Source organism: Lepidothrix coronata, unplaced genomic scaffold (genome assembly GCF_001604755.1).
Source record: "Lepidothrix coronata isolate B3197 unplaced genomic scaffold, Lepidothrix_coronata-1.0 Scaffold24, whole genome shotgun sequence".
NCBI lineage: Eukaryota > Metazoa > Chordata > Aves > Passeriformes > Pipridae > Lepidothrix > Lepidothrix coronata.
Genome location: NW_016690204.1, coordinates 1989055 through 2014540, shown reverse-complemented (window position 1 = coordinate 2014540; position 25486 = coordinate 1989055). Strand labels below are relative to the sequence as shown.

The 25486-nt window shown below is 45.4% G+C and overlaps 1 protein-coding gene across 7 annotated transcripts in view; it reads left to right on the top strand.

The window, feature by feature from the left end:
* The window catches only part of CUNH16orf71 (chromosome unknown C16orf71 homolog), a 92808-nt gene that overhangs the window by 34804 nt on the left and 32518 nt on the right, over positions 1–25486 (top strand). For 6 of the 7 annotated variants that reach the window (XM_017809055.1, XM_017809056.1, XM_017809057.1 and 3 more), the window contains 7 exons: positions 2720–2914; positions 11193–11309; positions 13686–13830; positions 15909–16188; positions 19264–19370; positions 22328–22482; positions 23775–23919. In XM_017809055.1, coding sequence (XP_017664544.1) covers positions 2720–2914; positions 11193–11309; positions 13686–13830; positions 15909–16188; positions 19264–19370; positions 22328–22482; positions 23775–23919 — 1144 coding nt within the window. The remainder of the gene's footprint in view (positions 1–2719; positions 2915–11192; positions 11310–13685; positions 13831–15908; positions 16189–19263; positions 19371–22327; positions 22483–23774; positions 23920–25486) is intronic. The other variant, XM_017809062.1, reaches the window with a different exon arrangement.

Below are 25486 nucleotides of genomic sequence, written 5' to 3'. Positions count from 1 at the left end.
TTGGACACTTCCAGGGATGGGGCAACCACAGCTTCTCTGGGCAACCTGTGCCAGGGCCTCCCCACCCTCATCATAAAAAACTCACAGAATCATAGAATGTGTGAGTTGGAAGGGACCCACAAGGATCATTGAGTCCAACCCTTGGCCCCGCACAGAACCAAATGTTCCTTGAGCTCTGTCAGCCCTGGTCAACCACCAACCCAAGCTCCCTTTGGGGGAAGAACCCCTTTCTAGTATCCAGGCTAAACCTCCCCTGACACAACTTCAGGCCATTCCCTTGGGTCCTGTCAGTGGTCACCTCAGCTGTGACCTGCAGGTATTGGGACAGTTCCCCCAAGCAGGACTGTGGGTGTAACTCAGTTTCCTCTTGTTAGAGGCTCTACCTTTGTGGTTCCACTGACTTTTGTTAATTTTGCTTTCCTGAGGCATTTGTAAAGCTGCTGCTTTCCCCAACAGAGATCTAAGCTGGTAGGAACAACACAAGTCCAAATGTCAGCCACAGCAGAGACAAGAAAAATAACAGCAAGTGGTCCTGTCTTTCTAATCCTTCCCTTGGGCAGCTTCAGCTACAGTTGGAGAGAAATGGGGTGGATTTTGTTCCTTACACTTAAGTCCTCAGTCTCTCACTGTACTGTTAATGTGGAGGGACTTAATGGTTGAATAACAAAATTCTGTTGGGGCACTTACTGGCTCTTGTTCCAGTTGTCTGCTATGGGCACAAAGAGAACCACTGATGAGGACTTACCTTCAAACTATGACTGGCTTTCCAGGTGCTTTTGTTGCATCTGTTTGCTATAGGAATGTATGCAAATGAGACATACCTAGTATATGTAAATGTTTAATATTATGACAAATTGATATTTTAATGTTCTTAACATGGAGAGGCCAGAGTCCATTTTCAACCCCCAAAAGGGGGCTCTGAGCCATCAACTTCTTATTTACTGTCATCTGTGTATCTTCTATTATTTATCACATTTTATTTCCCCATCCACAGTTATAAAAGGAAGTATAATAGTGGTCTCTCAGGCAAAAGCTCCTGTTCTCAGCAGATCAGTAAGCCTTTTGGCTTATTTGACTAGGATGACATCTATTCCTATATCCAGTAGTTCTGTTTCCTCCCATTTTCGTTGGTTTTTTGGGTTTTAGTTTGGGGTATTTTTATTCTGCCCTTCCCCAAACAGCTAATAAAAATGAGGCAGATTGGAACATCCCTGCATGGTTTGGTTTCTTATTATCAGAACAAATGCTTAAATACAGACCTCTTGTAATCCCTGCTTGCTGATAGACAAGCTGCAGTTCCAAGCATGTCTGATGGGAATTAGATTTGTAAAGCCTCTGCTTTCTAAGAATCTTCCAGGCATTCCCAATTAGGCACGCTGGCACTGTGCAGAGCTCTGTGGCTCCTGTCTGTCACTTCATCTTCTGGTGGCTCAGAACAGCTCACAGTCATTAGATTTGGGGCTTTTCTGCAGACCTTTCTTCCTTGGGCTCCACTTTCTGTGTGCAGTAATCATAGAGCCATAAAATATTCTGAGCTGGAAGGGACCCACAAGGACCATGAGTCCAAGTCCTGGCCCTGCACAGGACCATCCCCAGGAGTCACACCATGTGCCTGAGAATGTAGTCCAAATGCTCCTGGAGCTCTGGCAGCCTTGGTGCTGTGCCCACTGCCCTGGGGAGCCTGTTCAGTGCCCAACCAGCCTCTGGGGGAAGAACCTTTTCCTAATGTCCAGCCTGACCCTGCCCTGACACAACTCCAGGGTCCTGTCCCTGGTCACAGGGAGCAGAGATCGGAGCTGTCCCTCCACTGCCCCTCTTGAGGAAGCTGCAGGCCCTGATGGGGTCTCCTCCAGCTGAGCAGACCAAGTGCTCTCAGCCACTCCTCAGACCCTTCCCTATCCTTGTGTCCCTCCTTTGGACACTCTCCCATAGCTTTAGATCCTTCTGATATTGTGGCCCCCAGCACTCGAGGTGAGGTTGCCCCAGCTCAGAGAAGGACAGAACCATCATTTCCTTTCAATAGCTGGTGGAAAGAAGATACTTTGCATAATTGTTGTCTGTTTATTTCTAATTAGGTCTCATTGAGGTCATCAGTTTTGTTCTCTGAAAGTTCTGCTAATTAAGAACCAACCTGAAGAACAATGAGGCTTAGAGGGGAGGTTAAATGATGGAAAACTGTAATTTAGCAGTGGGGTATTCAATGTCAGTGTATTAATATTAGTCTCAGTCTTAAAAAAAATCATAGAATGGTTTGGATTGGAAGAGACCTTAAAGCCCATCTTGTTTCACCCCCTGCCATCGTCAGGGACACCTTCCACTTGACCAGGTTGCTCCAAGCCCCATCCAAGCTGGCCTTGGGCCAGGGATGGGATGTTAATATATTCATTCATATCCCTATGAAACCCTTTGAAAATAAATGTTTCATTGTACTGGGCTGTTTTATGGTCCTGTTTATGGCATTTTCTCCCTCTGTAAGTGTGGTGTAATCTGCCTTGGAGTAGTATTTGTGAGCTGATGGATGTCATGAGCAGGGTGTGATGGTTTGGGAGGCTGTGGGGTGTTATGTTAGGGATTTGGTTTGCAGAATCTGAAGTGCAGCTGTGTGGAACTGGAGTCTGGGATGGCTGCAGACAAAGAAGGAGCTGTTCCAGGTGCAAGGTACAGAGAGAGAGCTCCTAAGGCAACCACCAACTGATTTTTAACCATTGACTCTTTGCAGAACACAGAAGATCTACGAGGACCATCTGTGTTTTACCAGAAGATTTCTGCATTTCTTGCCTCTACATGGCTTCCAGATGTTATTTGGTGGAGGGCAGAACTGGCCAGTTGCTTCCAAAACCAGCCGTGCCCACTTCTTCATGATATTCCCTCTGTCCTGCTCAGTAACGTTGTTGCTGTTAATCCCGACCCTCAGGTACTGAACAGAAAAGCTTGGAATTCTGGTAGTTGTTTTCTCAGGTCCAGTAAAACTTGTTCTTTCAGTGTTAACAGATATTCTTGTTTACTTTAGCAAAGTATTTAAGCAGACTTTGAAAACAAATGCTTCTAATATCAGAATATTTTATGATTCTGTGATTTTAGTATCCGTAGATTTCCAGGGAAGTGTGTGAGTTACAGGGATGGAGCACACCTCAAAATCAAGTGCTTCCAATCTCTTGCCTGCCTGGAGTTGTCTGCAAGAATACTCTCTGCTGTATATAAGTAGAATAATAATTAACTTTTCACCTCTTTCAGCTTAGCAAGTGCTCTGTAACAAATATTCAAGTGTATGAAATGTTACAAGAATTCATTATACTTATGGGGGGGACTTTATTCCTTAAGGGCATCCAAGCTTGCTTTTAGGCCTTTACAAACTTTCCTACCTTAGTGTAAATATTTAGAGTGGGTTTTCAAAGCCAATTTAATATGGCCTGATTTCTGTATCTTTTGAGGGAACGTTCTACTTGTTTTTTCCCCATGACTTCACCACAATCGTGGTCTTTTCCCAACATTTCTAAATCAACAAAACTCTTGAGTCACAATTCCAGGGAATGGCAAAACCTGCAATTCTAGTTACACAGTGAAGTTTTTAGTTTTGAAAATAAGGTGGCAGGAGAACCTTTCTGCAATTTCAACCAGATTTGAGGATTACTGTGACTCTGTGAGAATCAATGCAAAGCTTAGGGGCTTAACAGTGCACTTAGCAATTTGCCTAAAGGTTTATCCCACTTTCTGTGGAGGAAAAGGAGGCTTAGTGTTGTTGATTTGCAGTCACTGTGGCTTTCAAGCAGAAGCAAGTGCCATAAAGCAGCCTGACAGACTCGTAAAAGATAAATCTACAGTAGCTTTTAAGGCATAAACCAAGGCATCATCTAAAACAGTCAGGGCTTTTATGCAAATCCCTTATTAGGGGAATTATAAGTCATTAGGAGTTGAACAGCAAGATAGCAGACACTTTCTGGGGGTGGATCTTTGCCTTGATGCCACAGAAAACCTGAAGCCAATTTAAAAGCCACATTCACTTCTCAAGTTCAAGTCCTCTGTGCCACCCAGGTTCCCAGGCCTCAGTTAGGCTGAGGCCACTGCATGTTCTGGCTTTTTCATGGAATCACAGGATGGGCTGGCTTGGAAGGAACCTTACAGCTCATCTTGTTCCACCCCCTGCCATGGGCAGGGACACCTTCCACTAGCCCAGGTTGCTCCAAGCCCCGTCCAACCTGGGCTTAAACACTTCCAGGGGCAGCCCTTTTTTTATAGCTGTTAAAGCAGAAAAGTTGATTTTCAAAGCAGGGCTCAATGAGCCACACTCACAGCAGGCAGCAGCTACCACTGATGTGTGCCCTGAAGCTTTACAAAGTGGTACCAACTGAGAATGTTCCCAAGTGTCATTAAAATACAACCAAAAAGTGCTGCATAGAAAATTCAATATCATATTCTTTTAACTTCATTGGTTTGAAGGTTTGGTGCAAAGCCAGTGATCCATGCTTTGCTTTTTATATATTTATGTTTGTTTTGAGGCAGTGTATACAAAATAAGCAGACCAAAGAACCTGCTCCCATGTGGAGAAGCATTCAGTAAGTACCTCCTTTTGCTCCAGGTAGATTAAAGACAGAAATCATGCCAGGCTGATGGAACAATGCAGTCATTATACCCCAGGTTAGGTTAGGAGTGACAACATCCCTGTGGAAGTTATTAATGCAAGGTCCCTTGTCAGCAAAAAGAGGATTCCTTCATATTAGCATAAAATAAAAGTCCTTTCTGCTGTTAAGCCTTAGGATGCATCAACCTTAGGGATACAGGCAATATATGTAGTGTTGATGCTGCTTTTCCTCTGCCTGTTGGTTCCATACTGAACTTCTCTTCCTCTCCCTCAGTTGTTCCAGACACTGGGATATTTGCTCACCATCCAGAGCATCTCCTTGAACTCCCAACCTGTGTGGGTGCCTGCCAGGACAGAGCAGTGAGGGCATGGCAGTGCTGTATGGGCCAGTGAGGTTTTTAGGGATGGAGGTTCCCCCTTTTTTCTCAAGTGATGAGATTTTTTACTTTTAGTTCCAGAAAATCCATTTTGTTGCACCTCCAGGTGATCAGTTCCCTACATGCTGCTCCTTTAGTAGATTCCCTTCTTTGACATGAGGGTTGTGTGTTCTATTTTAAGACAATAGTAATGATTAAGGGCAGGTCTACACAAAGTTCCCTCCTTGCTTTTCACTTAAGCAAAGCTCCCTTTTTTTTAATTAATTTTTTTTTTTCTGGCTAAGCATAGCTAAGAATTCCAGGACTGGGTCCAGGGAGCTGATACTGTCACTCAGTTCTACCAAAACCATCAGCCAGCACAGACTGACCAAACAGGAAGGCTGATGGATGGGAGGAGGCTGGCAGAAAGTAGAGCAGTTCTTTCCTGTGGTATTTCAGACTTCTGGGTTTCCCCTGCTGGAGTTGACATTAACTGTGTTAGCAGAGGAGCCTCACAAACACAGGCTTTGAAAGTTGCAAGTTTTATTTCAAATACTGAAAGAACCATGTAGTCAAGAAGAGCTGTACGTTGGTGATGAAATCCAAATCCCCATGGATGCCATGGAAAAGCGGAGCCTGGATGCAACACTTGTTGCACTTAAAGGACCTGATTTAGAGATGTGGTTACCTGAGCTCTGTGTGCAGCCTCTGAAGAGGGAGTGGGAGGCAATTCCAGAAGATCCTTCAGGTCTGTGAATCTGTGTTTCAGCATGAGCTCAATGAGAACACTCTGAGCTTTAGAGTTTGAGTGCTGTGACATTATTTCATTGGCAGGCAGCACAGCCTTGGTGCCTTCAGCATCTTCCACTGTCTTTTACTATAACTTCATTTGACTTCCATGCTAAGGGAGTCACGCTTAGGGAGCTGTTACTTACTACTACCTCAGCTTTTCACCCAACTCTCTTCAGCCTGTGGCTGTGGGGACATTGCCTTTCACACATCCCAAACTCTAATAACTGGGATGTGCTCTGGTTCAGTGTCTGGGGGGGGCAATTATGCTGGTTTGATTTGGGGTTATTGCCCCATGTGTTCTCTGTTTGTCCTTTCCTGCTGTGAGAAGCAGCTCTGAACAGCACCTAAGCTGGGCCAAGCCATGTTTTGTTTTCCAGCCCGAGCTTCCTGGAGTGCAGCACAGTTTGCCCAGCTCTGAGACCTGATCCACAGATTGCTGTGAGCTCTGTTTTACTGTTGGATCAGGGCTGTGCTCTCCTCCTCCAAGGCTTGAAAGAGTTGATTGCTGTGCAGCTGAACTGGGCATTAGGGAGGGATAAAACATCCAGAACAGCTCTTCCACATCTGCTTCCCAACCCAGACCAGCAGGATGAGGCCTGCAGCATGACAGGAGTCCAGCAGCTTGGCTGTTTGAAATCCAGGCTAAAGGTGGAAAGCACGAGTTTCAAAAGGACAAATTTATCCTGCCCTTTGCTTTCCAAATCTTGCTCATGTCTTGACTTTATCTGAGTTGGTGCAAAGGGTCTGATCTTGCATGTCTGGCACCCTGAGTTTGCTGTGCAGCCTGATAAAGTATCAACAGCTTTGGTAAGAGCACATCATCTGGCTGATGATTCCACGTGGATATGACTTGTCTGTGGGTGAAACATTTGTCCTGGGACCTCACCTCTGTGCATTTTTAGAAAATCATCTATAGCTGCAGCACAGAATAGCTGCATGGCTGTGCCCTCAGGAGGCAGAAGGGAGAAGGTGACATCCTGGCCCCAGCTGAGTCCTGCTGGAGTCTGTCATTGATTTTCCTGGAGCCAGGAGTTCAGGCAGTCATTGGTATTTGTAAGTAAAGAACCCCTAACCTTTAGAAGCAGGAAGGACTACAGTGATGTCTACCAGAGCTGGCACAAAGATGAAGGCATAGCCTGGGGAGGAATGAACCGTTACAGTTTTTCATTCTTCCTAAAATTTGATAGCTCACATTTAAATAGGGCCCATTGCTCATTATTCCAGAAAAGAGCAGCTTTAAAGAGCTCTTGAGCTAATGTGCTTTGCCATTAGTGCTGTGCATGATGGGCACAAAGGCTGGGAGTTAATGTCTCACTCTCTCTTCTGTGTTTAAAGATATCCCTTTCCCTGTCCAGAAGGGGAGCAATGGGAGGTGAGATCCACTGCAAACTGCCTGAAATACAGTCATGTCTTCCTTGATTAGCCACCTTTATTCCAGCCTTTTTTCTGCCTGGGATCTTCCTATGGTGCCTCCACATTTCCTATAGAATCTTTTCTTTCCTATAGCATCCTTTCACTTATTAGTCAAATAAAAAAAATTATTAACATTAATTAAATATATCCTCTTTCATGAGTTCATTCAAATGAGAACCTACAAGGCAAGAACAGTCTCCTGCAAATTGCAAGCTGAAGAAAGCTTCCAGAAATAGGAAAAAACATGGGAATTTCCCATACATTATTCAGATGAATGACTGGTTTGGAATATGGAGAAGAATTATGTCAAGGAGATCCTGTGCTAAATTCTGTAAATACTAAATTCCTTAGCCATCTGAAGAGAGTGTGCACAGTGGGAGGGAAGATGTGCAGGGAACATTGTGTTAATCTGGATCCCCCTAGGAATATTGTGTTAATTTATTGGGATTCATGGCAGTGGGGAGAGGAGAGAGTTTGAGAGCGATGTTGCCTAAATCGGGGGCATGACTTGGTGAATCACATCAGACACGAGCTGTGCTGGAGTGAGAGAAGCTGCCTTTGTGGCCCCGATGTGCTCAGTGGGGCTGGAAGGGAGAAGTTCTGGAATTTCCAGTGGCTCTGGAGGTGCTGGGAGATGCAGCATCTTCCTGGGAGGGGTTTGCTGTTGCCTCGCAGCGATAACGGCTGAGCACATCCTTGCCTCGGGAAGGACCCTGCGTGTGAGGAGAGGAGGTTGTGGAGTACGTGGGGATTCTTTCTGCAGTTTCTGTTTTCCTGCTGTGGCTGGGAAGCAGCCTGGAAGACTCATTGCAACTTTAAAGAGCCTCTTAGATCATCTGACAGCAAAAGCTATTTCTTTGTTGTCAGAGATGGGAACAGAAACACTGAAAGCACAAAGAAGAGATCATGGGTTTGGTCATATTTCTGGATGACAGTTAAATATTTATGGGTTTGCTGCACGCAGCTCCAGCCTTCTCCGAAATGTGCTTATTCTTGTTTCTGCTCAGGATTTTACAACACATTTTTGTTCTGCTGCGAATTTCCGTCCCATAACTATCTGGCTTCATCTGGGTAATATTGCCTGAAACAAAGCAGTAGCTCAGGGTTTCTTCTAAATGCTTTTTGAAAAACTGGTTAATGTTCAATGTTAGTTATGGTCCAAACTGGTCTTTTTCAGTGTTGTAAGGTAGCAGATATTGGAATTTGGCACTCAAATAAAAAAAGAACAAAGATTATTGACAAAAAGGAATAATACAAATGAGATATTATGGACGTGCCTTCCCTTCCTGCTCTTCCTGATTGTGGCAGTTTGGATGGAGAGGATTTCAGTGCTGTAAGAAGCCCTGCAGACACAGCATGGCAATGGTCATGGTTCTGTGAGTCTGGGGTTTGAAACCTGTCATAGCATAAGTCAGAGTATCCCTGGGGCTGTGCAGCTGCCATTGGCTGATGTAGGGAACCTTCCTCCCTGGGATAATGCCTTTGCCATGAGATGTGAGGTTGTTACAGTGCTGAGTCTGCAGAGCCTCACAGGAGAGGGATTTTCAGGTAGTTATCCTCTTCTTTTCTTGTGGGGGAATCTCCTCTCCTCCCACCAGGAGACAGGTCAGCACTCAGAGGTGATGGATCCGCTGGCCTGGGAGCGGCTTCCTCAGATGCTGTGTTGGCACAGAAGTTTTACAACTGGTGTGATGTTGTTGGAGGTGTGAGAGGAATGAGCCCTGAGGTGAAACCAATACAATTCTCACACCTACACTCTTGTGGAACATTAAAAGTAGCACTAAAGTATCATAGACAGTGTGGAATTTGCCAGTTATTTCAGTGACTGTGAGGTCCTGCAACTGCCTGTGGAAGGTTGCTCTGTGTTACGTGTTAAACAGGGCTCATCTCAGTATTATAATGACTGACTTGATGCAATTCTCTCCTACATGCACAGGGAAAGTGACTTTCTCCCTGATTTTCCCGCTCGTGGATAGAAAGGCTATGCCAGGAGTTTGCCACTGGTGCATTTTAGGCAGACTGGACAAAGCAGGGCCTTCATACCACGGCCATCTGTCTGTTCCTAACTCGTGAGGGGAAGGACTTTCTAGGAGAACTAAGACTTTTCAAACTTCATTTTCTGCTGCTTTGTGAACTCACATTCGGGTTGGTTGTTAGAAAACAGAATCTGACTGATCTCAGTAACAATTTCCCACAGGTGTGAATTCCCAGGTGTGGCCAGATCCCTGCTCTGGCAGGGAGGAGGGCTGGCCTGGGATCACCCTCATCCACAGCTTACACCGTGGTCCTTCCTGAAGGGCACATTTTACCTTGGATTTCCCCGTGTGTCCTGACTGGGGCTGGATGATTACCTTGAAGGTTTCTGTGGAAACAGGGGCTGGTGTTGGTTTGACCACATTTGTCTCTTCTCTTCCTTCTTCTTGAAAGTTCAGAGATGCGAGGTTTGTTCAAGGAATAACTTGAATAAATAGAAGACTGGGGTCTTGCTGCATTCCTCTTTTGTGCATTGGGAATACTGTACCACTGTTGCACGTGGGAGCTGACATCTTACATTGGAAACAGAGGTGATCTTCTGTCTCCTTGAATGCCCTTTCCCTCTGATGATCTTTTCCACAGCAACCAAGTGTAATTGCACCAGTGGAAGCAGGAGAGCGATGAATTGCAGGACAGAATGGACAAAGCCACTGAGAGATGCCAAAGCTCTGAGTTTGGGGTAGTTGATTTGATTGAAAAGCATGAAAAGTGAAATCCCCGGTTCTGCTTTTAGGCAAATATCTCATGAGGTGCAGGAAATAGAGGAAAGAGACAACAGAAAAGGTTACTGAAGTGGAAAGGCAGTTGTCAGAGGGGTTTTAATATTCCGATTAATTTGATTTTCTGGTTGTTATTTTTATAACATTTGTAGAATGCTGTGAAGTGCCTGTCGTAGGCCAAGCAGCACACACAGAATCTCTCAGGTGATTACACAATTAATCAGCATTATATGTACCTCAGAATGCACAATGGATGCTTCTCCATGCACTGATAGCCCATTTTCTCTCCATAATAAAAGTCCTGATGAGACCATGTTGAAAACTAATTTCTTTTTCTGCTTTTTGGAAAGGTCAGTCCACATAAGATGAGGACAAATTAATGACTACTGTAAATCAGAGTAGAGTCTTTAAAAGTGAAGCCTCACCTGAGCCTGTGTCTCAAAAGTGACAATTTTTTTTCATTCTTGGAATGAATCCTGCCCACTCTGAACTCTGCCTAAATGCATCTGTGTTTCTGGAACCTTCAGTATCAATTCTTCCCAAGCCAGAACTTGACAAACATGACTTTCAGAAGTTCTTTGTCCCTGGACTGTGGCCTTGCTTACTGAGCATCCAGTCACAGCACATTCTCATGAGTGACACATCCTTACACTTGCACTTGTACAAGTTGCTTGCTTGGCTGCCCAGAAAATTTATGAGAAACAAAATAAGGTGCTGAGCTGGGAAATGCTGCACTGTGACCTAAATGGCAGCTTTTTGCCTCTCCCTGAGTATGTGACACAGTAAGTCTCACAGATATGTGTCACTTGTGGTGACATGAGCGCAGGAGAAATGTCCTATTTTGGTTACAGGCATGTAAAAGTTCATGAAATTTCTTCCCTACCCTTCCATTTGATTAGTTAATTAGAGCATTGCTTTCACAAAGCCCTTTTCTGCTGAGTGCTCAGCACAGTCGTGGAGAATCAAGGGCTCTGCTCAGATCCGTCTGCTATGGATGGAACTCCTGGTGATACCTGTGGGTGTTCTGTGTGCTGGGGATTCTCTGGATTGGACACTGGGAATGCTCAGGCTCTCAGGAAGTGGTTGCAGATTCATATTCTTGGGATATCACTTAACTGGAGCAAGAGGAACGGTTGTAAGAAAGCAAATGATATATTAACAACATTGGACTAATGAGTTTAACCCACCCATGTGCATCCTTGGGTGGTGTCTAGCCATAAAATACTCTGGTTTTCCAAGCCCTTTATTTTGAGGGACCAAGATAACATGCAAGTGAGAAGTGTCCTTTGTGTGTTTCAGGCAGCAGAGAAGGTGTTTGTGGTGCCAAATGGATTTTACTGGCAGACAGTTGAAAGTGGTGACAAATACTTCCCCGACAGCAGTGCCATGGAGGCCTGCAGGGATACAGACACTGAGGTAAAGAACAGCAAGCACACCACTCCTTCCTGGCTTGTGGGATGATGTGGAACACTGAGAGACAATTAGGTGACCTGGAATATTTCAGTCTTGAGGTTTGGTATAAATACTGATCTTGAAGTATTTTTCACTCAGACCTAAATGTACCAGCCGAGTGTTTCATGTCATCAGTATTGATGTGCTGATTGCTCTGAGCCACAGGAGATTAAACTTTGAAATCTGTGGGTTGAAGAAATTGCTACCAACCAGGTGCAAATCAGTAACAGTAGACAAAATTTTGATAACCTGAAACCACTTGACTGTAAGCCAGCATACAGCACAGCTTTGATTAAACTCGGGCTCAGAAAAATTCAAGGAAGTTGCTGAAGGTTCTGGTACTACCTGACTTACAATAACTGTGTGTTGTGTGAACAAGTAGGAAGTAATTCAACTTATTTTACTCCAGGAGAAGAGAAGGTTAAGGTGGCTTAAGTTAGCTCACATTTCCGTCTGTTTAGGAGTGCCCATCAAAATGTACGGGACCTACTCCTGTGTAAAGTAATTTGTAATGAGAAGAGCAGAGCAGGTCCAGCAGCAGTAACCAGAGCCAGCCAAGAGTCATGGAAACACACAGTGGTTTGGGTTGGAAGGCACCTTAAAGGTGCCTCCTTTCTGTTAAGGGTGGGATGGCCCTGTCCCATGGGCAGGGGCACCTTCCACCAGCCCAGGTTGCTCCAAACCCCGTCCAACCTGGCCTTGGACATTTCCAGGGATCCAGGGGCAGCCACAGCTTCTCTGGGCAACCTGTGCCAGGGCCTCACCACCCTCACAGCCGACAATTCCTTCCCAATATCCCATCTAACCCTGCCCTCTGGCAGTGGGAAGCCATTCCCCCTTGTCCTGTCCCTCTATCCCTTGTCCCCAGTCCCTCTCCAGCTCTCTTGGAGCCCCTTTAGGCCCTGGAAGGGGCTCTCAGGTCTCCCTGGAGCCTTCTCTTCTCCAGGTGAACCCCCCCAGCTCTCCCAGCCTGGCTCCAGAGCAGAGGGGCTTCAGACCTTGGAACAGCTCCCTGGCTTCCTCTGGACTTGCTCCAGCAGGTCAAAATCTTTCTTGCCTTGGTGGCCTCAGAGCTGGACACAGTGTCCAGGTGGAAATCCACAGTGATAAGGCCAAGCCAGGAAATCCATGGCTTTGGTCAGTGGCCAGAATTGGTGACATCCAAGACTGGGCCAGGCCCACCTCAACAAAGCTCTGACAGAGAGAAAAGCCAAGTTCCAGGTGCCCGAAAAGAGGGGAGATGGGCAGTTCCTGAGGTTTCCTGATGCTGGATGGCTGTGTTATCACAGCTGGCCCCAAGCCCAGGCAGCTAAGCTCCAGGGACTCTGAGCAGATACAGAAAATACTCCCTTCCTGGCTGCTGTGAGTTCTGGGTTGGTATCTGGAAAGCTTGAGCTAAACAAACATAAAGAAATAGAGCTTTTATTCCTAATTAGCCCACTTTTATATGATTTGAGTAAATGTATATCTTCATTTAGCACGCTGGTATGAGCCTCACAATGTCTTTTCGGGGGAGTAGCATTTCATTTCAAGTGTCCAGTACTGACGAATTCATTTGGCATTTGCTGCAGCTGTAAACCTTGGTCTGGGCAAATCCTCGTGCTGCTCTGCATCCAGGAGAACCGTGCCCAGATTTGGGGCCAGTGCAGTCAGCTTGTGTGACCTACAGCGAAACAGCCTGTTATCCACAGCACCACACCATTCCCTGGTTTAAAGCACTTCCTTTTTAAAACAATTTGTTTCTCTGATGGGAAAGTAATAATAATTTGCTTCCCTTTTGGGTATAGACATTCAGAATGTGTTGGTGTGTGTCTTCCTACGTGCCAGAATGGGCTGAATTGGATTAGTCTGGTAGAGAAGACTTCAAATGTAAATTTGGGAGAGTACCAGTCATGTGTTTGCCTTTTGATCTTTTTTTTTAATGTTGATTATGTCACTTTTATAGGTATAAAGAAAAAACCAGTTAGTCTGTTATTATTTAATCATCTAGAAAGATGGGCAAATGGTAGTACACAGAGTTAAACAGCAGAGGTGATGTGCTTTGGTCTCTGCCCCAGAGACCTTGCAGTTTTTTACTAGTAGGTTTACATGACAAAAGGCACAATTATATCAACAGAAATAGATTAAATTATAATTATCATTGATAGTTGTGATTCAGTCCAAAGCTAAGAGCCTTCTTGTGAACTGCACATAAACATAAACCAAAACCAAGCCTCTTTGTAGCTCCTGGAGTGTAGATCCATCCTGGGAACCAAAGGTGAGCAGAAGGGATGCAGCTGTGAGGTTGTTGAAGGCTTGGAAGCATTTGCCTCATTTTTCCAACGTGCTCCTTCTGTTCAGGTTGCCATGGTGCTGCTGTTTGAGAGGCTCCTTCGAAGTCCCCTGGCTGCCCATCACCTGCTGCAGCTGCTGCTCAGCTCCGGCCTGGATGTCTGTGGCCTCCGCCTGCTCTATCCCCAGCAGGATGTGCTGCTCTCCAGCTCAGGTGAGCTCTGCTTTTCCTTCAGATCGTGTGATGATGCTGAAGGGAAGACAAAGATCTGTAAATCCAAGGTGAAGGGTGATGTGGTGCTGTGGGCATGGGCAGAGGGTGTCAGATTTGCTTTATCAGTCCCTATATCTTTCCCAAAAGAAATTATACAATATCTTGGGCTGTTTCTTTCCTTCTGTTCCCGGTGTTGAGTATCCACGAGTTGAATTTTTAACCCTTGATACATTTTTGTGTCTCAGAGTTTAGTTGTTCCTTTGCAGCAAGCTCTCCCAAACTGCAGTGCTCTAAGCTCCAGGGTTAGAATCATGTGAGTTAAATATAATAATTTAGTTCCCCACTATGTTGCTGAAGGTTTTAGCTGCAGAAAATCCAGCCTTCCTCTTCCACAATTCCCCCATCTCATTGCCTGTGGGACTTCACAAGCATGGGCAAAGTACTGATCTAGCTGTCCTGTAATTGCATTGGCTGATAAAACATCCACAAAATGTCATATTGTTTAATATAATCCCATGATAGAATCCCATCTGAGATTGGAGACCAACAAGATAAGGTAAATAAAAATGACCTGGGTCTCTGAACTCAAATCACAAAGACACCAATGTGTCAAATGAGCATGTTATGCTCAAATCTTTATTTTTTCCCATTTGAGAAACAGAGATGATGAAACCTGTCTTAAAGCATTATGGAATATTATTAGTTGCTAATGCAACATAATTCCAGAGCGACAGGTGTTGCATTAGCTGCAAAGTTTAGAGATTGCCTCTGTAATGTAGCCTGGCTTGTGCTTTCTTTTAAACCAGGCAGTCCTCCTGGAAGGTCTGTGTATGACACCACCTCATACAGACAGTCTGTTTCCCATGGGAAAGATATAGGCAGGCTGAGAGTGAGGGAAATGGGTTTGCTTTTCCTCTGGCAGAAGGTGAGTGAAGACCAGCTTCATCAGAGAAAATTCTCCAGTCTCCCTGCTCCCTTGTTGCATTTGGAAGCAAGAGGAGCAGACTGCCTTAGGAATGGGATTGCAGTTCTCTCAGGGCTGTGGACGTAACACATTCCTAGTGATAGCTGGAGAAATGAAGGAGGACTCCAGAAATGAATAAGGAAACCATAAAATCACCAGTCATTAGGAGCTGACAGGCAGCAGATCTGCTTCAATGCTCCATAGCAGGCAGTATTATTTAAGAACATTTTGTATGAAGAGACAATTCATTTGAGCTGAGAACCGCTGGGTGAGTTTGTAAATTAGACTTTTACCCACTTGAAAACTTGAAAATTATTATTTTAAGTATTTACAGCCAGTTGCTTCATCATCTACCTGCTCCAGAGACTTATATTCTGGTTTCTGATTCTTATGCAAGAAATTATGTCTTTGAATATGCTTTTAAACCTAAGGGAAGCCTTGCTGCTTTTTCTTCTTGCTGCAGTAAGAACTGCAGAGAAGCCAAATTTGTTTTTTCTCTTTGTTTTTACTTCCTGGACTCAGCTATGCTAGGAGACATGGGAAAAGGTTTGCCAGAGACATGGGGAAGAGTTGATGCAGCTGATCTTACAGCATTGTACAAAATCTGGTTTTGATGCAGAAGGAAATAATGTAGAAAAGAAGTCTTCAAATTTCTAGTTTGTGATCCCTTTCAAAAACATCCCTTTCCACAGGACCTTCTTCTTGTCCTGTCTCTACTTCAATCCCCAGCCTTGTGGTTACGAACAACAGACTGCACAGGAACTTAAAGTGCTGAATTTGGGTTGGAAAAGACCTTAAAGACTGTCTAGTTCCAGCCCCCTGCCATGGACAGGGACACTTCCAGTGTATCACCTGCTCTGTAATCACTAACCCTGTGCTCACACCTTTCCACAGCAAGTATGAGGCAACCAACTCTGTCTTTAACAGAGCACCTTCAGTAATCTCAGATTTAGCATTAGGTAAAAATGTGCAGGTGCTGCCAGCATAGGACCCACGGGGCAGGTAACCAGGTGGTTCCCCTTTTGAGGTCTGGCTATGACAGCACCTGAGTGGGATGAATGACCTTGGGGCTGGTTGTTCCACGTTTTACTCACACGTATGTTTGTTTCCACAGAAAAGCTGCCTTCTTCCTACACCTCAGAGCTTGGCAATGTGCCACCAGTGCTGGCACTGTGTGTGAGAGGGCCTAGAGCACGTGGCACCTTGCAGGACATCATGGGGCCATCTGACCCATGGCTGGCCAGAGTGACAGACTGTGGTTCCATCAATGCCATCTACAGCGAGAGCCAAGAGGAGCCTCTCATGTCCCTGCCCTGCCTGGACAGCCACGTGCACAGGGAGCTGTGCCTCTGGTTTGGAGGAAGGGCTGCTGGGATCCTGCACCTGCCTTCCAGGTGATGGTCTGGTGGTCTGGAAGTGTTGTTCCCACAGGCAGTGTGTTCTTTACATGTCAGCCTTCTGCTAAAGGTCTGGGGAACAGGAGTGCAGGGTGGAAGGAATCTATCTACTTTTGTGTTTCCAAACCAGTTATACAGTCTGCAAAAGTCCTTCTCTTTTCTGCACCAGATCACAGAATCAAAGAATATGCTGAGTTGGAAGGAACCCATCAGGATCATTGAGTCCAACTCCTGGACAGAACACCCTGACAATCCCACCCTGTCCCTGAGAGTGTTGTCCTTGAACTCTGTCAGCCTTGGGGCTGTGACCATTCCCTGGGGAGCCTGGTCAGTGCCTAGCCACCCTCTGGGGGAAGAACTTCTTTCTGAGATCTATCCTAAACCTCTCCTGACACAACTTCAGGCTGTTTCCACAGGTCCTAGATGTATCAGGTGTGGGACACTTGTGATTGCTTTCCATCCCCTGTTCCCTGGTAGCGAGCCTGGTAATTCATGCACTTGCAGCAAGATTTGGAGACTTGGTGTTGAAGAAGGAGTGGCCCTTTCCTAGGAAACCTGCTCTAGCTTTGCCCTATGTCCCTCCATATCAATTGATAAGGGGCTTCAGAGGGAAAAGGTTCTTTGGAGGATGATGACAGATATGTGTGAAAATGAAGAGTGGCTTATAAACCTTTAGCTGTCAGCATGAGGAATGCAATTTAGGAAGTCATGGCATAACTATAGGGTTCCAAAGAGTGCTGGGCACAAGTGAGGTTCAGGAGTCTGGAATGTCGTGCTTGGATGGGTCTGGGAATGGCTTTTAAACATCCATTATTCCATCATGCAGCCCTGATCATCCCTGTGCTGCTGTGCAGTGCTGCAGGGAGGGGCCTGCAGCTCCCAAAGGCTCGCTTTGGCTCTCCTGGACAGAAATGGCTTTACTGAGTGGTTTTTAATCTGAAAGTTTTTAACACTGACAAAATACCTGCTGTTGGCCTCACCCAGCAGAGCAGAGGGGGGTGAGGGAAAGGGGAGGACAGGGAGAAAAGCTTGAGCAGCTCTGTGAAGTGACACTCAGCAGACCTTGCACACCATCTGCACCCGGACTCCCATGCACTCCTTATCAACACTCTCTTTCCCAAATCTCTCTGCAGCTTTTCCTTGATGGAGATGAGTACTTTCTATGACACAAAACAATCTCTTCCCTTCCTGACAATCTTGCAGCTTCCTGGACAGAGGCTCAGACCTGAGGGCCCAGGGAGCACATTTAATCCTGTGTGTGAACATAGAGCTCTGCTGTGCTCAGAGGGCCCTTTCCTGGTTGTTAGGGCAGCAGAGGTTGGAAAGGGTCTGGGACACAAGTCCTGTGAGGAGCAGCTGGGGAGCTCAGCCTGGAGAAAAGGAGGCTCAGGGGGGACCTTCTCACTCTCTGCATCTCCCTGACAGGAGGAGGGAACCGTGGGGGGCTGTTGGACTCTGCTCCAAAGGAACAAGGGACAGGACAAGAGGAAACGGCCTCAAATTATGCCAGGGGAGGTTCAGGCTGGATATTGAGGAAAATTTCTTCACTGAAAGGGTGGTGAAAGCACATGGGATGCAGCCTCTGCACTGGGGTTTTTGGCTTGTGGGCATCTCCTTTTAGCATTGCTGAACAAATGATGCTGTGGTGAAACTGCTGCAGAAAGCTCAGACAAGGCCCTGCACCTACAGGTTGTGGAGAGTTCTCAGGATCCTGGCTGCTCCTGGGGGCAGTGTGGCACAGTGGCTGTGGCAGCAGGCTGGGGGGGAGATCAGCTGCAGTGCTGGCAGTGCTTTCTGCAGAGTGGCAAAGCTCAGCCATGTGGAACTAACCTGGTGCTGGGGAGGGATTGTGTGTCAGAGTTCAGCTCTGCTTGGCCATCAACAGCCGCTCTCATCAGTTTTATTTTTAAGATGGGGGAAAAAATCGATGTGGCAAAATTTTAAAATTTACTTTGATTTGTTACTTGACATGTGTACTATATATAGTAATAATATATACTATTATTTTATACTATTATATAAGTTTATTATTAATAATTCATATTACTGCTTTGTATATACATTTATTTGCAAACATAAATATATAATTTCTATTTATAAATTTATGATTTACATTTAAAGATTATGTATCTTATAAATTTACTATAAATATATAAATATACATTATTATATGAATTTATTATTATATCAATTATATATATGATATATTATTATTAAGTTTATTTATTATTTGGTTTCTATTTTTATTTATTTTGTTTGTTTGTTTATTTTTCCTCTTACAAAGGTGATGAGTTCTGCTCCTGTGGTATAACTTAGTCTGGAGCGGCACTACATTCTAAATAATACACTTGTCTTTCTCCTAATGCTGGTGATTTGGTCCACTGGGAGACAGGAATACAAACTGCAGCTCAGATGGCCCTTTGCAGATTATCCTTGCAGATGCCATGGGCTCCTGGGAGTGAGCGAGCAGGATGTGTTCCAGAGAGCAAGATACATTGCAGCCAGCTCGGAAGGGCTGAGGCAGGTTTGCCTGAGCAGCCTGTGCTCACAGTCCCAGCCAAACTGTTCCCAGACAGTCCTTGGCTTCCAAACCACACCTTCTGTTCCCCCTGCCCTGATCTGGGCCTTCTGGATATGCAGGGAAGTTGCAGAGGTTTCCCTGGCACATCTCTGCCAGACTCGATCGGGCTTGTTGCCTAACATGAACCTTCCAAACTGCTTAAACTCAGGCTAAAGAACCCCATGTGAACAGCAACTATGATGTGTCTGTGGGTGGGAATAGCTCTGGTAGTGCAGCCTAACATATTTATTGATTCCCAGATTTCTTTGCCAAGCTGGGTACTTTGCATTAGCTACTTTTAATTGAACACAGAGAGCCTCAGGGGGAGTAATATAAAAATGTTCAGTCAGAGAGACCTCAGTGCAGCTCATGTCAGGGACACGGGATTGAAATGGCTTTTTCAGTAAAGCAGTTTTAGCAGAGAAGCTTCTGTGGCCCTGGATTTGCTACAGAAAGTAGATTTGAGTCAGAATCTGGTGTAACAGCTTTTAATATTTATCATTTTTCTGTAGCTCTCAGGGTCCTTCATCAGCTGGGACAGAAGCAGATGAAGAAAAGATTGATCTCCAGAGCATGATGCTGCCTCGACATCCAGCCATGCTTGTCTCAACTACCAAAGGTCAGCGTTAGATTCAGCTGGAGGTTTCATGGTTCTTCACTGGCAATGTCACTTCACCCCAGCCCACCTGTCTCAGGAAATTCTGCTTCCCTGTATTGCTCAGGGCTGTGACCTGGCCAGTTCTAGAGCCAGCAATGAATTTCTAGTGGAACATTTTTCCTGCAATGAAGTGGCAGAGAAGTGTTACACATCAACCTCCTTGTGGAGGCAGCTGCTGGAGTCCTCCAGGCTGCTTAGATGTCACTGAAGGGGGGGAAAAAGAAACGAAAAAACAGTGCACAGGAAATCTCTGCACAGAGGGGCCTGTTCATCAGAGAAATAGTGAAGGCCTAGTAGAATCCTTAAATTGCTTGTTTATCTGATCAGAGATCATCTGTCTCTCCTGGTGAAGAGCTGAATATAATCATCAGGGGAGTTAAATGGTTAAGGCTTCATTCAGGGCAGGGCTGACCATGCAGTCAGAAAGGGGAGCACTGCATTAAGCTGATTCCACTCAAAGACCCCTTTTCCCTTTGTAGGAGTTCTCTTCTGAATTGGTACCTAACTAGCTGCAGGCTGTGTCCAAGGGACACCTGCCAAGGCCTTACCTGGCTAAGAAGAATCCCGTTGGTGTTGGGGTACCTGCTGTAAAGGCCATTGTGCTGACAGACTTCTGTAGTGGGGCCTGGCACAGCAGATCTGGGGTGCAAGGGATTTTTGGACAATGTTTAGAGCGTTGGTGGCTGGTTTCTGCTCCCACAGTTGATAGTTTCACAGGAATGGAACCTGAGGGGAGCAGAAGGTCAGTAGCTGTCAGGGAGAAGGTGGCAGAAGGGAGGCACGATTGAAGTGACAGAGAAAGAAAGCATGGGAAATTACATTGCCAAAGGAAAAAATCCATGAGAAAAGGGTGAGAGCATAAGCAAAAAGATGAAAGGAACACAAAGAGACAGAGGGTGATGGGAGGAAAATGGAGAAGGGAGAAAGCAAAAAAAAAAACAAGTCTCAGTTTTGAAATACTCTTTGGTACAACAGCGCGTGTTAACTCAGGTACTTTGGCAGCCAGCCATTGGCTCTGTTATTTGGGATTGGGATTGATGGCAGCTGGTGGCTACTGATGGAATGAGTCACATTTTCTGCCTCCCCTTCCTTTTATGGCCATTAATGATTCACAGTTGCTGTGGGCTGCTGAGTTACACCACACCACGTTCCATGTATATTTGGGCTCAGGAAGTCACTGTTGAGCTTCATTCCTAAGATAGCTGGATCATGGCTCTTGGAAGGGAAGCTGAAAATCTGGTCTGGGAGCAGACACTCTGTGGGGTTTTAAGGAAAGGAAACATTCACTAACTCCTTCCCTCAGGGTTCCAGCAGCTTCTCTTGGAGACAGGAATATTTACCCATACAGAGCAGATGTACTGCATCTCCCACCAGGTAGATCTGCCTCTTCTCAATAATCCAAGTTTTAGTCCCCCTAGCAGGTATTTTTGTTGATTTGGGTTTTTTATATGCAAAAATGTTTTTTAGAACTGTTGTCAACTAGAAAGGAACCAAAATTTTACCACCCATAACCCTGTATTTTGACAGTTCCCATATAATGAATGTCTGCCTTAAAGTCAGTGGTAAAGCCAAACAGAAATTTTAGGCAAAGAAACACTCTACCTGTCCCATCCTTAGTGCTAAACACAAGGTTTCTCTTGTTTACTGTTGCTTTGAACTACCAGTCTGAGCCTTGGTCAGATTCTTGAGAGGATGGTTATTCATACCACAAAATCTAAAATAAAAAAAAATAGTCGGTGTCCTACCCACCAAAACAAGCGTAATTAGGATGCAGAGACTGAAATCCTCCAATCTCATATCACCTGATTAGAGCTAAGAGAAATTAATGGGGCAGTGTAGAGGAAACCCATGTAGAAGTGGCACTGAGGCTTCGCCCTCAGAGGTCACTCTTGGCAGGTTATGAGATCTGAATGTACATTGCGAGGGATAAAAAGCTGTGTTAGAGCTAGGAAGGTGTGATAATGAAGGTGGTGGTAAAACCAGCCAAAATAAGATTAGAACGAAGCAAAGACCTCAGGTAGATCAGAAGCTTCAAGGAAAAGTGTTGATCTTGTCTTGTAGTGCCTAAGATGGGGCTTAGACCGCTCGGGAGGTCTTGTAGTCTCTTTTTCCTGGTCTTGCCCATAGCAGTGAGCTTGGGATTCAACTCACAAAGCAGGAGTCTAAAACCCAAGGTGCTAACCCAATGGAACCTTATCTACTGGGGTGAGGGGTACAAGGAGAACTCAAGCAGCCAGACCCAGTGGATGAGGATCAGGTAGGACAGAGCACTGTCATGATGACCAAGGAACCTCTGAGGCCCCAGATGGTTTCCAAACCAAAGAGTGAGGTGAAATCATGATCACAGGCTGGTCCAAAGCTTCAGGAGACTGTACCACAAGGCAGGTTCTGGGATGAAGGTTAGAGACAGGAGTAAAGGAGGGACAAAAGGAAGCAGGAGGTCGTGCTGAGCAGGATTGCAGAAGCAGCTACAGGCTGGGACCACCAGTAACAGCAGAGAGGAATGGCTGGGGCTGCTTCATGTGCTTCGTAGTCGAGAAATTGTTCAAAACCAAGCTGTTCTTGTTGACTTTGGTTACTCATCATGTGGCCAGGCTTATCAGGCCCCCAGTCCCCACAGGCTGACACACTGCCTGCACGTGAGCTGAGCCACATACCCCCCAGACCTGATGAGACAGGCTATCTGGAGTGTATGATTCATAAAGAAATTACTGATGATGCCATAAGCTTTTCCATCCTAGGGTGGCACTGGCTTGCAGTCATTATGAGCTGGATATAGCAAATAAACTGTAAAACACAGTGTCACCATTTGGGATGTGCTTCAAGCTGGAACCACCCACTGTGAGAGCTGCCTTGCACTGGTACCACAGCTTCTGTGACAATAACACGCTGCTTTCCTTACCCTCTCTTTGCTGTAGGGGACATCATTTTGCTGGTGTCGCCTGTGGTGTCTCCTCGTGCCTATGGAAAGGTGATGTCTGTCTGCGCTCGTCGGGGGTTTGTCCTGCAAGGCCTCAGGCAGCTGCAGCTCTCACCCCAGCAAGGCCTTGTGCTGAGCATGACAACAAGGCAGGTACTGGACAGAACACAGCGAGTTGTATACCCTGTTACCCCTTGGTCTGGAACTAATTATGCCAATGCTCCTCTAGTAAGTGCTCCAAGGACTCCCATTCCCTCTTTTCCAGCTACACAGCACTCGTGTTCTCCCTGTTCCTGGGAGTGGCACTTGGGTTGCTTTCAGTGCTGGCTTTTCTCTAGTAGGAAAAATCCCTCCAGGCCTTGGCCTCTCACTAGGAACAGGAGTGTAAATTCATCATTGGGCCTCCTCCTACTAAAACAAATGAATTTTACCATTGATCTCAGAAAAGCAAGTAGCCCCATGATCCAAAATAACACTCACTGATCTGCAAAGGTGTGTTCGGGAGATAGTCTTCACTAACAGACTGATATTTGGTGCTGTACTTCACAGTCCATCGGGGCCTTTCAGCAGGAAGTCCCCTCGTTCAATGCACTCCAAATGCGTTGCAAAAAGAGCTTTCCTGTTATTAAAACTAACTTTTTTTTTCTTTGAACCTCTTTCTAACATGGCGATAGATTTGAGTTAAAATGCAGTTGGCATTTTGACAAGTCAGCCTAAGGAAACAGCAATAATCATAAATGCAAGATTGGAGTCAAACTTAACATGTGCAAGAAGTCCAGTGCTGCACTTTGTACATTATAAATCACACAGAAATCTTATGGCACCTTCTCTCACAAAGGAGCAGATCCCTGACTTCAAATTATCATGCTGAGCATTGTTTGCTATGTCAGTCAGCAAATACATCATTTTGCAAATTAAACTGTACAAATCCCCTCTTTTCTGCTTAAACCTAAGGAATAATAATGTCCCTGGCCATGATATTTGTTAGGATGAATATAACCTATTTATGGAATACCACAGACCAAATAACCAGGTGTTTGGAGCATGATCCTGAGTGGCCATTAAGAAGTTAACAGCAGCAGCTATGGCTCCAATGTGCTGTTTGGAGCTAAAATTTCTGAAAATCATCCCTTCATTTGGGACTCAAGATCATTTTTGTATGAGTGACTTAAAGTGGTACCACATTTCAGCTCTGTTACCACTGTTGTGGTTTTGGCCCAGCCCAGTTCCAGGGCAGAATGTTTTTATGTAAAGCCTCTTCCCTGAGGTTTAAATTAAGTTTCTCTGCCTCATGAATAGGTGATACATGAACACCTAGATATTGAAAATTCCTATGCCTCAGTGTTGAGCTGTATCTTGTTATGCCATCACAATTTATCTATTTGCTGGAGTGCCATAGTAATTACATCTGGATTTAGCAGTCTAACTTGCCCTCATTATTTCAGATTGATGTATTTTGCCCTGGAAAGAGTTCAAGCTCACCTGATAGTCCTGCAAGGGGAGAACTCCCAGCTGAACCACGGGGGCACAGCCTCGTTTTGTTGCTGAGGAAGGAGAATGCAAGTCATCACATTCCTGCCCTGATGAAAGGTAATGCTTTCCCTGCTCACCAGCCTGGGGAAGGAGGTTTGCATTTCACTGTGTGTGAGCTAAACATTAGCAGTCTGACCACAGCTGTTACAGTGCAGGGAATAGTTATGGAGAATATCAAGGCCTGCTAGTTTTCTGTACGTTTCCCCAGACCAAGGTGTGAATGAGTCATGACTACCCATTCAACAGAGCAGGCTGATCTTTGCCAGGTGTTTGATTTTAGCACTGGAGTCCTCATGAACATAGAATCACTGAGTAGTTCCTTTTGGAAAGGACCTCAGAGGGTCTCCTCCAACTTCCTGCTCAGTACAGCATCAGCAGTGAATTCCAATCAGGATGCTCAGGGGTTTTCCTGTCAGGTCTTGAAAATCTACAAGGCTCCCCTGCCTTTCTGGGGCTTTGTTCCAATGCAGGGCCATCCTTATGAGAACTGTTTTTTCTTTATGTCAAGTTGAGCCTCCCCTGCTTGAATTTGTGAGCCTTGTCTCCGTACACCTCCATACTGGGCCTGACTTGGTCATCTCACACACATGGCACGTGGTGTGGGATTCTTGGGATTGTCCTGTGCAGTGCCAGGAGTTGGACTGCTGCCAGGAGTTGGACTTCAATGATTCTTGTGGGTCCCTTCCAGCTCAGGACTTTCTATGATTATATGACCTCAACAACCTCCTCTCAGATATTCTTATTGCATACAGAGGTAGGATAGCCAAAATGCAGATGTGCCACTGAGCCTGAGGGCAGCATCTGATCCTACCAATACCAGCTCCAAGTCCTGCGTACTTGTGACTTCCAAGGACCTGAAAGGTTACTCATTTTATATTTAGGGACTGCCAAAAACAGTCAAGTTGCTGCCCCAAATCATCTTACTTGAATGAAACTATGCTGAGGCTCTGGTTCAGGAAAAACATGATTTGGTTTTCTTAAGGATGAGTTGACATTGGTCTCAAGTGGGGAAGATCAGAGTGATCAGGAGGGAACAGAAATCCTGCCCTGCCCGGCTCTTCCCAAGAAGGGAGTCCCTGTGACTGACCCCTCCATTAACACCACCACAGATAGCCCATGAGGAGGACAATCATCCACAGCCCAGTCACTTCCTTTAATCTGTCCATTTTAGAGGTTTGGGAAAAAAATGGCAATTCAAAAAGTCCTGGGCTTTTTCTCCTGAGACTATCACAGACTGTTCTGAAAACAAGTGCAGACACAGAGGATTAATCATGGCAGAATAATTAGAGCCCTATGTCACCTGCTGCCTCTACACCCAAAGGAAGTTGCTTATTAAAAAGTACAGTTTCTACTCCTTTTCTCAGTGCCACAGAGGATGTTTACAGTGTTGATGTTTTGCACAGGGAAATTTCCACTGGAAATATATAGGTGGGACTGGAACAAAGCATAATCTGGAAAGGTAAAATGTTTTCTCTCATTGTATAGAACTCAGAGTTTTTTTCCTTTGTTTCTAGACAGATTTTGCAAATGTCTCTTTCCATGTGTTCTGTGCTCTTTGCATCAGTCCTGTGCTTCAGAACTGACCTTAGTCCATGTTCCAGAGCCCTGGAGAGGGGAAGCTAAC